Raw genomic sequence first — 15,057 nt, 5'->3', positions numbered from 1 at the left:
GATCAGGGGTTTGCATGAAGTGGAAAGAAGTCAAGACACAGAGCCTTACAGTGACAAATGCAACCTCTGGGACATCATTTAGACTGTGGAGGGCCAATGCTGCTTCCCAACTCCCAGGCCCGCACCCTGAAATGTCCTCAAATTGGGGTCCATCCCAGTCGTGCTCAATGCAAAGCATCAAGTCAGTATAAAAGCCTGGGAAATCCCCAGCACCCCATTCTTGGCTAGCTTTGGGGGGTTACCTACCATGTTTTCTGCTCCTCTTCCCCCAGGAGGCCCCACAGAGAGGGATTTTGCCAAATAATGGCAGCTGTATAGAAAGCCTTCTTTGTCCACGAGGTCTTAGTCACAGTGAACATTGAATAGATGGTTTTGCTGCAGGCGTACTTTCAAATGCCAGAAAAGCATCTGACAGTGTTGGATGTTTGCAGGGCTATTGTTAGGAAGATAAGTGCTGTCCCATGTTCAATCATTTATTCAACAGTCACACAGGGAAACTAAAGAGAGGAGGCAAGTGAGCTTGGATGTTTTGGTGGGTTTTGTGGAGAAGAATCTCTCTCCTTATTTTATATACATAAAACCACGCACAGGGATTCTGAACAGTAGGCAGGTCATTCCGCCTCACTTTACGGGATGGACGATACGGGTTTGACTCCAGGCAATGTCCTCACTTAAAAGGCAGGCTGACAGCAAGAGCGAACACATTCCTAAAGCCACAAAACTAATTATGTTGGCACACACCAAAGGCAAGTTTACCCTTTTCCCAGACTCCTGTTAGATGCTTTGCATCAGCCAACTCTATGAGAGGACTTTCCTTTGCAGAAAGTATGTTACATGCGCTGTTAATGCCACCTAGAATCCACTCGCTCTTCTTTTGGCGACAATTCTCTAATTTTCCAGAGGGGAACAACCTCTCCCTCTTCTTACTCCATGGACTTCTAGTGGAGCTAAATCGATCCTCTCCAGGGATGAATAGGTGACTTGAGCCTAGCCAATAGGAGTGACACATTACCCTAGTCCACCTTGATTGGTTATGCTTGAGCGCAAGACCCAATCAAAACCAACCTAACACAAAGATTTTACTGGGTTGGTGAGAGAGTGCATTCTCCTTTCTGCTGGGAATGCCAGCCGTTAAGGATATTGTAAGACAGTACTTCCAGGAGTCAATGAGTGGAACCAGAGGATGGAGAAAACACAGTAGAGGACAGAGAAAATGAGCCCTAATGACTTGTCTGTGCTCTTGGCACCAGCTGTGCCTGAAGCCAGTTCTGTCCCTGGACTTTTCAGTTATGTGAGCAAATAAATTCCCTTATTTCCCCTAAGCCAATTTGATTTGGGTTTTTAATCTCCCACAATTGAGAGTCCTAATTAAAACAGGAATGAACACAATAATGCATTTTGTTAAATCTATTTCTTTAAAAACTATCTATTGAGCACCTGCTGTGGGGCTTCTAAAGAAGTAGAAGGCATTGTCCTTCCACCAAAAGTTGCTTAGTCGCCAGAGAGACAATGTTCATACGCCCATGAGGTACAGAATCACTTCTACTTAAAACAAAAGCGTTAAGTTTTGTGAATCGAATGATATACAAAAAGGTTGGGGTGATGCAAAGAGAAAGATCAATGTGGAAGGCAGAAGTCATATTTTCTTGGAGATGAGATAAGCTGGCTCAGTGTCAATTTGGCATTTCTCCCCTCTTAGCCAGATGGGCCTGGGCCAAAGGGCTTAAGCTTGAAATAGCACTAAGAGTCATGGTCAACTTTGGGATCTTCTTACAGGCCACAGGAAAATCCAACCAATTCAACTTCCCCTTCTCACGTGCTTTTTGTGAGGCTGGATTTGGGGGACTATCCCAGTGCTCCAGAGGCTAGGTCAGATCATTTGAAGTCATCTTGCCATGCCCCTGCAATAAAGGCTATTAATGCACAACTCTTAAACTAAAGAATTATTAATAAAGTCAATATTGATTAAAAGTGAAGAACTCTTTTATTTAAAATCAATAAAGTCCTCTTACTGATTTCACATGACAATTATCTGAAAATCAGTCAACCAACATCTTTAAGCATCCATTGTGGACCTAGCACTCTCCTTGGTGGTGAGGGAATATGAATGCTTCTATGTAAGACCCTGCGTTCCGTGAGCTTTAAAATCAGTAGCAACCTACACAGCAAAGTAGATAATCATTAAGTGCTTATTTGTGTATTAACTCAAGTGCTCCATGAGCAAATGCACCACGTAAATATTTGCTGAACAAATGCATGAATGAATGAGAATACTATTATTAATATTATGCCTACACATGAGCCAATAAGATGATGGGATAAAGCATAAGAAGTCAAGTCAATAGGTACTCCATTTCAAAAAGCTCAGAGAAAAATCGTAAAATTTGTAAACATGAAAAGGTGAGAATAATTAATTAGTAGCACATTCACAGTGAGCCATGAATGGAAGCTAGGGTGTTGGAAATAAAATCCTAAGCTCTGAGGCTAACATCAGAAGGAATAATTGTGGGACGCCTGGGTGGTTCAGTCTGTTAAGCGTCTGCCTTCAGCTCAGGTCATGATCCCAGGATGCTGGGATCAAGTCCCGAATCAGGCTCCTAGCTCAGCAGGGAGTCTGCTTCTCCCTCTGCCTGCCGCTCCCCCAGCTTGTGCTCTCTCTCTGTCTCTCTGACTGATAAATAAATAAATAAATCTTAAAAAAAAAAAAAAGGGACAATTGCTCTCTTTCATTAAGAGTCCTTTGGGCTGCTTGTACTATAGAATTAAGCCAGGTTGGTAAAAAGGGGTACCATATAGGCAAACATTGGTTTGGTTAAGCTTAGCAGTCCATAAATGCATATGCATGTTTGTCTGATCTCTTTAAAAAAAAAATAGGGTGTGCCAGTGCAGATCCAAGTAGGCAAAATCCTGAGCATCCTTGTTTACTGAGCATTCATATTCTCTTTTGCAGGAGAACCTGATCCCAGAGTTCATTATACATGCTGCTGTTCTCACTGAGTCAGGAACATTCTTGGCCATCTTCCTGGTGCAGAGAATAGCAGGACAGTTGAGAATCTCTGGAAGGCTGGAGCCCGCCGCACACCCAGGCGTAATGCAGCAGGGTACCAAAGCCATGCTTCACTGCGTCCCTCCTCCAGGGCCAACGAGGACAACCAGGAGCAGTCCTCCCTCTTGGAAACCATGCCTAATACAGGTTGTTTCAGTCTAGGCTTGCAACATTCAGCACTGGCCTCTGTCATGACAAGGGAGCTATCTCTCACTCTTCCTGGCTGCTAGGGCAGAAGTCATCATGTTTGTTGTCACCTGGCAGATAAATATTCAAGGGCACCGTCATTGGAGCCATGATGGGTGCGAGCTTATGTGAGTAATAGTCTCCAGCCTGGCACCCACTCCTCTGCATTAGGAATCACGGACATTAGAGAGGGGTCCAGACGGTAAAGATGATTCTGACTTCTTGATGATAACACAGGAACATTGGCAACCCCCGATGCTGCCGTAATAAAGACTCTGGTCATCAGAGTGCAGTAATTACCCTCAAGAATCAGGCAAAAGTTCAGCAGTGGATGCCACCCATGAGTAGGAGTGAGGGGGGCGACTGGAGAGAGCTGCATTGATTTCAATGTCCATTACACATGCATTGGAAAACAAGCCTCTCACTGAAGTCATTTGTTCTGAAATTTACTTCCCATGCTCTACTGTTCCCGGGGAGAAGAGTGGCTGCGCTCATGGACACAGACCTGCTTTGTAAATGCAATTAAAAGGAAATGAAGTTTCGCTTAAAACGCTAATGAATTTTCTTTGTGCTTGTTTTGTAGCTTGGGGGTGATAGGGACATAGGCTCATCTTTTCTTCCTATTAGAAGACATAAGAGTTTATGTGTATAATGATCTGATGTCTGTAGATTCACTAATTCCATCCAGAAACATTAAAATAAGCATTAGGCTGATGCGCCAGTTGTCACAACGTGGCGTAACTGAACTTTGCTTGGAAAAAACTGAAGAACCTGGTGCTTTCAATAGCACAGACCCGTTTTTTTCTTTTTTTTTTTAACTGCTAAAATAGTGATCTATCCACAACTCTCCATTCATTTCAGTGGCCTACAGCAATGGGCTCCTCAAGTCCCAGATCGCTTGCTACTGGAAGCCAAGTAAGGGCAACTGGTTCTCCCAAGGATGCAAGAAAGAGAACCTGGCCTTTTATATTTGCAACTTTTCCAAAACTTGTAGAAGTTTGTAAACACCATAAAATATGTTACGATGTTTACAGCATATGTCTCTTATTGTTAAGAACTATTATGAAAGTATGAGCAGAGTCTACTTCTTAAAATATTTTTTATATAATAGTTATGGCATCCAATTATACAATAGTAATTGTGAATAATTATACCAAACCCCAGTCTGTTTTATGACTACTTCTCACGCTGAGCTCGTATACTTCACATAAACACCATCTGTATCAAACATAAAACTCTTAGTTGTTCTAAGAATACAGGCTTACAAAATGCAGCTTATTAGTTCTGGGGCCAAGCAGTTTCAGGGCTGTTGCCCAGGCCCCCAGAAACCCCAGGAATCCAATGATCCCCTCCTTCCTGGGCTGCATTCTGTTTCATTGACGTAGAGCCTACCTACCTGTAAGCTCAGGCTTTTTGCAGGAATCACGGCCAACGCGTGCAGACCCCTGACACACTTCTGCAGAGATTTTGTGTAGCACTGAGCATGCTTAATATGCTCTGGAGAGCTGTGTCCATTTCCTGCAGGAGAGCCAGTGATGGAGGCACTTGAAGTTGACCAAATGGTGCTTTGTGAATTTCCCTTGGGGACATGCTGTGCCATCTTGGGGTGGCAGCCTTCGCCTCCAGAAATCCCCAAATGAAGGTTACCCAGGAAGAGGCCCCTCACTTTGTAAAAATTTTTAGCAATTACAGAGAACAACTTTAAAAAATGTGACTCTGATCTTGGAACAGTTTTGGTTCAAGATTTTTTTTTTTTTTAAGATTTTATTCATTTATCTGCCAGAGAGAGAGAGTACAAGCAGGGGGAGCAGCAGGCAGAGGGAGAGGGAAAAGCAGGCTCCCCGCTGAGCAGGGAGCCCGATGCGGGGCTCGATCCCAGGACCTTGAGATCATGACCTGAGCCGGAGGCAGACGCTTAACCGACTGAACCACCCAGGCGCCCCTTGGTTCAAGAATTTAAACCTCTGTGGAAAATTACCTTCTCAAGAGCCTCACTTCCCTATTTTGTCCAAAATATGAACAAAGCACATATTTTGTCCCCAAAAGAGAAATAATACGTTCCTCAGCAATAAACAAACTTCAGGCACAACCTAGAAATAAATGTCTTCAGAGAAGTAAACCCAATCCAAAAAAGATCATTTGCACCCATTTTAAAAAGTCACTCTGCTCTGACTGGTTGCTTGTTTCTACTGGTTGACTGAAGCCAAGCAGCACATTTTGGGGCTCTCAGTGATCTAGAAGCAAGTATCATTGCCACCTTTTCTTAGTGTATTTCAATCCTGAAAATTTTCCCTGGTAATCATCCCAATCTTCTTGCTAACTCAGATTTTAGGATTTAAACTGTGAGAAAACACATTTTATTTTTTTTCAGGGTAAGAAATGTCTACCTCCAAATAGCTTAAGCAACGATTTTATTTTCTGCATATGAAAGGCTAGCGCAGTTCCCCCATGGAATTACGTTCTGCTTTAAACAGAACTATAGCTCTCCTCACAATTGTTGGCCAAAATATTCTGAACATCATTAAAAAGTCCCATGCTAAGTATGCCAGCATTTGGACACAATTTATAAAAATGTTATTATGGAGAAAATGGTGCCAGTCCTTCCAGGTAACTGTCCAAACATCCAAAGATGGATGTCTTAATTTGGCATCCAAAAAAGCACACCCGAGGTCGGACTACATGTAGGTAATTTCCTCAGATGCTATTATTTGTCCCCTGGGATTCTACATACTCAATAGCAATTACAGAGGAGAGGATTAAGAATGAGCAGAGAGGGTGAGGGTGGAACAGCAGGCCTGAATGATTTGGACTAAGATCTTGTATCAAATTTGCAAATTACCAATTAAGGCAGGTTTAGAACATGGCATCATTTTCTCTCATTGTGACAAAGTGAAAATTAAGACTCTCTCTGCGTGTCAGAGGGACGACATATAACGAGGACTGTCATCAAAAAGAATCTTACCTGGTAACAATAGATCCTTGGATGCGAGGCAACCGACCAGAAAGAAAAAGTAGGCCAAAAATCTGAAAATAAGCGTCAGAGGTGGGTCTCAAAATAACCAGGACTCCGTGGACTCAGTATAAGTCACTCAAACAAAGCCCCCCTGAATATTCATTCACCAGAATGCTCATGCCTGGTGTTCCGGGTGAAGATGTTAGAATTGTCATTCATTTCTATTCGATCTTAGCAAGTGACTGTCTGCAAGGTAGCTTTAGAGCTCGGTTCATTTAAGGTTATGGCAATAATAAAATCTTGCAGACAGGGGACAAAGGATTAGCGAGGTCCTCACCTCTGTATTTCCTTTAACAAGTGGTGGCCTGGGGTAGAGCACACCCCACTCAGCCAGGGGGCCGTGGTCTCAGAGATGGAGTGGTAACTCATAAAGCAGTAGGCAGGGTCGCTAACCACACAGTCCCTAAGGAGATGCCTTCCCTATATAGTCACTGACTTCCCATGCTCAGTATTGATTCACTGAATGCCTTAAATAATGCATAACAATGCACATCTACCTGACGTTCGCCCATCTCAATCTTCCTTAAAACCCGATTTTTTTCCCCTTCTTTTTTACTCAGATGGTGCGGTATCATGCTTTGGCATTTCTGGGGTACCTCTAGCCCTAACCCCCTCGAACACCACAGGTCAAAGCTGTTCTCCTGTTGGAGAACACAGAAGTGGCGTGCACTCTGGTTTACTGCCTGTCCAGCCCTAAGGAAAACCCGGGTTATTATTCTCTTTTGTATTGATGGATTTCTGTCATCTATGCATCTATCTATCATCTGTTATCTCTCTACATCCATCATCTATTCACACACGTATTTATTTACATATCCTGTATACCAATATATAACAGATATAAATATATGTCCTAGATATGCCATTCATATACAAGTATTAGAAGATGAAATAACAGGAATGTTACAATGAGAATATTTCCATCCCAGTTCCGACTGTGCCTCTTCTAAGCAGAGCTACTGGAACACGTTACAACTCTCTCTGTGCCTCAGTTTCCGAATTTGTTACAGGAGGTTAACACCTGCCCTATCTAGAGAGGGAACTGCTTTGAAAAGGGCAGAACACTATACACATGCTCGGGATAATGAGATGTTTTACAAAAGAGCATTATTCCTCTGCTAAGAAGTGTACATCCACATTCACATTTTCTATCTGTGAAGGTTCTTCTTTGAAATTAAATTGAGACCATAACCAACATCCCTCCCAGGGCTGCCTGCCTGAGGTTTTACTCAGCAACAAAGCACGGGCTTCTTTTCATCATTCATCACATTTGAGTTCAAGCACCGAGAGGTACTTTTAACCAGTGGTGAAAATAGTTTTCTTTTCACAGCAGAAACACAGAAAAATCACCTCCCTCTTGATGCTCGTGGAGGGATAAGCCTTATTCTACAGTCAGTCGCCCAAAACGCCTTACTTTGGCTGTGCCATTGGTGTGTTCTTGCACCAGGAAAGTAGGAGTGGGGTGAGGCGAGAGAGCACGAAGTGACAGCTTTATTGAGGTATGTGAATAATTCGAATATTGAGGTACGTTTTAAAGCGGCAATCTTGTTCCATTTTTCTTTCTGCTTCAACACCAACTGGATACTCCCTTTTCGGAAGTCAGTTGATAAAGCCCTTCATGCATTTAATCAATCTTGATCATACCTTTCTCATTTGGACTTCAGTGCTTTTTCAGTTAAGCCCAAGTCCCTTGCCGGGCTTACCCAGACCTTCGACAAATCTAACTCCTAATTTCCTTTCTAGTACTTTCTCCTGCTCCCCTCCCCAGAAGCACTGTGTGTCCAGTTTGTTATACTGTCTACTGCTGTTTTGATGGTGTTTGTGCTATCGACATGAATGGCTTTTCTCCTGCTCCCCTTGTCTGGAGACGTTTCCTGTTTGTACCAGGATATGACTTCCATCCTGGCCCACTGAAATCCCACCCAAACTTCGGGGTGCACCTTAAATGCCAATGATCCCATGCAGCCTTCCCTAATACCCCTAACCAATTGCAATCTCTTCCCTTTCTAAAAAAATATTCAATTTCTTAGATTACAAAAAAAAGGAAAAAAAAAAAAACCCAAAACCAAAAAACAACCCCACCCAGAACAATTTATGTCTCTTGTTGGCACACTCATCATTCTGTCCGGTGGGTACATTTCTCTGCCACGATAAAAATAAATAAATAAATAAAAGCTCCTGACGTTGAAGATGGCTTATTATTTTATTATTTTTTAAACCTTTATTATGGAAAGTTTCAAACATATACAAAGTAAACAGGTCTTATTTATTTTTGCATCTCCTTGGGGACCCATCACAGTGTTTTGCATGTAGCAGAGGTAAATTTAAGTAATTAGGGTGGTAGGCAAATGGAGCCGCCTGTCTGCACATCTCACTCCACGTTTTGTGGGGGGTTAAGCTTTCCCCCTCTCCATCCCATGCTGGCATACACGTAGCCTTCACACCTGCAGGATCACAATCAACATGGGTTGGACCGTTCACGGACTTTAAAATTCAGGGGACGTGTTTAATCCTGAAGGTTCCTTCAGATAGTCGGCAAAGCTAACTCTGTTTGAGGGGACGGGGAGAAAATTTTATCTGGGACTATTTTCTAAGAGAATACTAATCTGGTTGTGAGTCTGTGTGCTTTTCCCAGTAAGGCACGTCTCTTATAAATGTGCAATGTTTGATGGGTAACTGACAAATAGGAGGGCTGTCCGAACGTACCGGGATCATAGCTTGTCTTTACCTTGCACTGTTAGCTGACACAGTATCATCATGAGATGTCCTCTCCTTCCCCAAACCTAACCTCTGACTCTTCAGTCTATAATTTTAGACAGGCTTTTTCTTTTTTTAAACTTGTGTCTACTTAGCCCATTAATTTCTGCTATTACTGTGTGTGTGTGTGAGCAATGAAATCCTGAAAGCGAACCAGAATTCTAGAGTGATAGATTACATGCCCATGCTGTGTCATATCCAATTAACTCAAATTGACTGTACAGTGCATTATTCTGTGAGTGCATGGAAGATCAATAAATATGAGGAAAATCCACCTCAACGCCCCACTTTCCCATCCGACTCTAGTAGATCGGTGGCGGATCATGCTGCTGTGATGTGTACGCCGCAGCTCAGGCAGGCAGGTGGTGCGCAGACACCATTCAAACTTGGCCTATTCAATCTCAACGCCTCTAACTCGCCATTCATGCATAGCAAAACACCATCTGGTCCTATTTTGCCTCCAGCAATCACAGCTGACCAAAACCGATAATAACAGCTGTTGCAAAACAAAAGCCAAACAAAGGGGGTGGGGGTGGGTGGGAGGAAAGGTTAGATTGAAGTCCAGTGCTGAAAAATGCTCCATGAAGTGAGTTACGGGAAAGAAACCATTCAGAGGTCTGAAGCCTGCTGAATGGACACAGCGGAGGACTTCTACTTAAACTTGAGATATTAATCCATCTGTCTAGAACGCCTTCAGACCTCCGTCAGGTGGTAATATATGGCAGAAATTATGCTGCACGAAGGCATTTAAGCTTTTGTTCTCTGAGTTGAGAACTAATGACCCCATGTCAGCTAAAAATGAAAACTCCTTATGCTCCTCCATCATAAGGCGGTACAGGTTAATGCGAAAAAGGGAACGTGTCTAGCCGGAGTGATGAAATAATGCGCACCCGGCAGGGGGAGAGAAAAGGTGTGCGTGACAGAGGTGGGGGGTGCGTGGTGTGTGTGGGGGGGGGTGGTGGTGCGCAGAAGCCTCGTTAATGTCTCGACACCACTTAAGAGGGAAGGCAGTTAGACCATTTAGAAATCCCACTAATCAGATACCACATTTCTCACGCCTATTTTTCATTACCCTGATTTATTTCTGACCTGTAACCAAAAAAGTACAGCAAGTACTTACTGACGTCTCAGGAATAGGTTACCAGTCACATGTATAAATTGAAATACAAGCTGATACATAATATGCTTTGGCGAATCCTGAGAAGAATCATCCGGTGACAAGGTTGGAGAATTCTTTTCATGATTCAAGCCTTTTGACGCTTTAAACATACAGTTTTGCCTGATGATTAATTTCCTTAAACTGTAGTAATTAAATGATTTTTTTTTCTCCTTGAAATGGACCGTCAGTGGCTTAGCAGCATTTAATCAAATGTGATAAAACCCAAGATTTACAAAATCATTTAATAGATGTTACAACACCTGCTTCTAACTGCAAACAGTTGAAAACAGACTTCGCTTGCAATTAAGTCTTATCACTAGTGACATTTTTTTTCCCAAGCAATACTTCATGGGTTTTCAAAATGACAATGACAGAACTAATACACAATTACTGTCACATGTAGTTTAGCAATTAATTTTGAAGACATTTGTCTAAAGGTTTCACAACAGAATATAAAATGGTTCTTATTGTTATGTAATGTTAGTTTCAATTCACAGAAAATCTCTTAGCATCAGCTCTGCTTCTGATGGGTTGGAGGCAAGCAGATCATTTCTTTGTGGAACACAATTGCCTCCTTGTAGATGTGATTAGGCATCGTTCTAAGACTGTTTGAACACTGATACCTGTCAACTAATACAGCTTACGAAAAGCTTCAATTTAGACATAAATTTTTCCACAGCAAGAAATCTATAAATTTATAATTAGAATCTCTTGCTGTTCAATATTTGTACATAATACAGAGTACGAGAGGATTATGAAATATTGAAAGCTGAATTCATTATTCATAGCCCACAACATACAGTAAATATTCTTTGAAATACAACAACAACTTTGAGGAATCCATAGCCCATTATTTCCGAATGTCTTGCACACGGGAGCTGAGCTACGGACACCATAACCTACACCCTCATTTTTGCCAGATTAGGATCCTGGTCAGGGTTGACACTTGCTGTTTTTAATTTTCATTTTATCATAAGCAGTTTAAGACTGTTGCCAGTGGTAATTTGCAATTTTTATCAAGACCTCTTCATTATAGCTTCTGACAGGACAGATGCTGTAATTAATCATGCAAGACAACTGGGGATAGTGGTCACACTGTTCTCAAACAGGAGCCACTACAGAGCAAGAAAAGGGGGGAAGAAATGAACACTGAAATACTTATTTTCACCATCCTTTTTAATAGCAATAACAACACAATGCCGGCTAGTTCTAGCCCCAAATAGAAGACAATTGTTTTTTCCTCTATACTTACCTTGCCACTTGCATCTTAACAAAAGGATCATTAAAAAAAAAAAAAAAATATATATATATATATATGTATATATATATATATTTCCGATTTTTTAAGAGGTCCTGGATTTGGACCATATGATCCAAATTCCTAGCAACGAATATCCTATTTCCAACTGAACACAGAAGACAATGCTTTGGCTCAAATAAAAGTTGGTATGTGGCATCTTTCCCATCATATACGTATTCAAGGAACCGGAAGTGAAATTTGACATATCATTTTATTTGAAAAGTGAACATTTTCCTGGTTGTTGCATCAAAATACAGTCCACAGTTTTTACTGAAATGTGTTTATTCTATAGCAAGATAAAAGCATTTTTGTTTTAGTTAAGCAAAATACAAACAACTTAATTGCTGCTATCGTAACTCATAAAAAAGTATAAAACAGCATAAAAACACAATAAGCAACGTAGCAATGAATGGTTTATGTCACCAGTGTTTACGTTAAAGCCTCGTTTATGAAAACTTTACAATACATGATATGAAAACTTACAACTTTGAAAGAAAATATTTACATTGATTATTCAGATGTGGTGCGTCTTTTAAATATTCTACCGGTATCACATCATAATAAAAACTCTTGCATTTTTTTTTAAATCTTAACTTTTTGTAATAACTGTTTTCATTTAAGTGCATTTCCCTTTTTAAAAATACAGTGTTTTTATTTTTCGAAACTTGTCACTCAAAACACAGAATATAATATTCACATTCTTTTCTTCTAATTGGAATGAGTATAATGGGCTAACAGTGGCCATAGATATTGTTACAACATATACTGTGGTTTGATTTGGAGAAGTCATGGGTTAAAAAAGTGGAAATGAGTCAATAATGGAACCTAATCACTTGCATTTTTTTTTTCTTTTCTGGAGAGATTTAGGAAAAAAAAATAAGAGCTTTGGCAAAAGTCTGTGATTTACATTATTTTTTTTTCATGACAAAAAAATGCCATCAACGATTCACGTCATACAAATGTTTGTATGAAACCGGATCTTCATACTTCAGGTAATTACGACTGTGCTTTTTTATTTTTAGGGCTCCGGAAGTTCAAATAGCCTCGAAGTGTGGTTTATTCACTTCTGGGGGAAATAAGGCCATTTTCTATGACTCAGAGAGGCCAGTTTACAGTCATCAGTATGTCCCAGGATTCATTAAACGGTTTGATTCACATATTGTAGGTATATAGCCTGAATAAATAAAAAAAGGCATCACATAAAAGAGCACAGCTTCTCTTGTTTAAAAACAAAGTGATTTATAGTCAGCTAGAAGATGATACTCAGCTACACTGTGTTCTTATTGCCTATCTAATAGACACTTGAGAGGACCATGTGATCTGTTGCACATTTCTGCATCACCACCAGCAACTTACAAGCTGCGGCCGCGGCCGCCCGGCGGACCCTCCTCCGCCGCGCTCCTCCGCGCGCCCACATCCGAATGCACCTGCCTGCCGCGGGCGTCTTCAGAAAATACTGACCTGCGACAGTACTTGAGTCTGTGTCTGAGCCTGTACTTGCGACTGGTGCTGCTGGGAGGCCGGCTGGGGGCTCCCGATGGCGGGGAGGGGCGACGTCATCTGGGAGGCGGCGGGAGAGTGCTGCCGCGGGGAAGGCTGGGACGGGTGCTGCATGTGCTGCAGCTGCTGCAGCTGGATGTGCTGCTGCAGCTGCTGCTGCAGCTGCTGCTGGCTGATCTGCTGCTGCAGGTGCTGCTGCTGCTGCAGGTGCTGCTGCATGTGGTGCTGGAAATGCTGCTGCTGCATCTGCTGCTGGATCTGCTGATGCATTTGGTGCTGCTGCATCTGCTGCTGCTGCATCTGCTGCATCTGCTGCTGCATCTGCTGCTGCTGCTGGGTCTGCACGGAAGGGCTCACTTGGGTGGACGACGCCGAGCCCACCAGGGTCGTTCCCATGGCGCTTATCAGTGGGGCCCCAATGTTCGATGGCATGTTGGCTGCGATGGTGACCGATGTGACAATCTGGTTCATGGGAAGTCTCATGGTTAGGGGTTTGGGGGCGATCGACCGAGGGAGCGACTGTTGGAGAGTCTGAGGGGCGGCTGACACGCTTGCGTGTTGCGACAGCGGAGGGTTGAGAAGGAGTGAGGATGTCAGATTGGTGGACGCCAGGGTCTGCTGAACAGAGCGGATGGTCTGGGCTTCTGCTGATTCAGCAGCAGCCTGCATGGTGGGGGAGAAAAATCCCCAAATATTTAGATACCCAAGGACTGACAAGATTTAACTGGTTTCAAGTATTGAAAATGGAATTTTAAAAAAATGACCGCCATTACCCATTCTTCCCTGGACCCAACTCTCTTGTCATGTGACTTTTTAGCTTCCCCTCCCCAGAGATAGAGGCAAATCCCGTACCCCTGGGATCTGGGCTGGACCTTTGCCCTTCCAATCACTCTGGAAATCTGCCATCACCATGTGTGTGATAAGGGAGACATGGCCCAGGCACCACTCAAAAGCCAGCCAGGCAACTGCCACATAGGTGAATGAGCCCAGCCCCCGCCCCAACCTCCATGCTGACTGCAGACGGATGAGCAGGACTAGTGGATCCTGATGGGCCTAGACTGCAGAACTAGCCAGTTCCCTGGCACCCTCTGAGATAAACACTCCTCTGTTTAAATCCCTGGGCTTTGGGGCTGGTTGTTACACAGCACGATGTAGCAAAAAGTGACTGATACACACGTTCAAGATGAACTCTTATCCAGCAGTTAAGTCTGCGCTAACCCACATCACTAAGAAGCATATTGAAAGAGCAGAGTTATTGACTGCCTGCGTTCAAATCGCACTCTACGACTTAACCACTTTGTCACTCTGGGCAAGTTAAATTCACCCAATTGTTCCTCAGTTTCCTTACCTATAAAATGGGGTTCTATTGAGGTTGTGAGAATTAAACTAACTCATATTTGTTAAGCCTTTAGAATAGGGCCTGGCCCATGGAAGCATTTAGTCTATGTGGGCGATTTTTATGAATTAACAATTACTATTACTAGAAAACCACTACTTGAAAACAGCAAGGCTCTGCACGTGCATGGTGATGTGTGACAGTGCTCATGTGAATATAAGAAAAATGCAACTGAATTCTGCAGAGATATTAAATGCAAGTATTTTACAACCTAAGAAATTGTTTTAGTTTACCCAATATTTTCAAAGATCTCCACAATTTATCACAGGAGTCCTAAACGAGGCGAGAATGTTCAACACTCAGGTGACTGAATAACCTATCACAAGATAAACAACTGATCTGATGTGAGGCTCAACTCTGGAGAGAAATGACCTATTACATTCTGTGCTGAACACATATAATTACCTCCACAAAAATAAATACTTTTACTCATGCAACAGTGATTGACATGATTGCACTCACTATTTTTTCTCTTACTCTTCACAAAATTAGGTGTTTCTGGAGGGGGGTAGTGGGAGCACCTTGGAAGCATCGAGCTGATAACCACTCTCTTCAATGATATGGAATGTTTACTTCCAGATTTATATTACTCACATTTTAAAAATCTACCATTAGAAGGAACCTCAGAGGTGATCTCGGATTGAAAATCACTCAGTGTGGGAGAAGCCATTGTTGATGGCTTCTGTTTGAACACATTATC

The 15,057-nt window shown here is 42.4% G+C and overlaps 1 protein-coding gene across 1 annotated transcript in view; it reads right to left on the bottom strand.

Moving 5' to 3' along the window:
• Positions 1-12,907: 12,907 nt before the first annotated feature.
• TOX3 (TOX high mobility group box family member 3) overlaps positions 12,908-15,057 on the bottom strand; it is a 103,953-nt gene continuing 101,803 nt past the window's right edge. Inside the window, exon 7 of the mRNA XM_035025220.1 lies at positions 12,908-13,624. Within this exon, the coding sequence (XP_034881111.1) occupies positions 12,908-13,624 (717 nt within the window). The remainder of the gene's footprint in view (positions 13,625-15,057) is intronic.

Source organism: Mirounga leonina, unplaced genomic scaffold (genome assembly GCF_011800145.1).
Source record: "Mirounga leonina isolate KUSES-001 unplaced genomic scaffold, KU_Mleo_1.0 Mir_180, whole genome shotgun sequence".
NCBI classification, from domain to species: domain Eukaryota; kingdom Metazoa; phylum Chordata; class Mammalia; order Carnivora; family Phocidae; genus Mirounga; species Mirounga leonina.
This window is presented reverse-complemented; position numbering and strand designations above follow the sequence as displayed.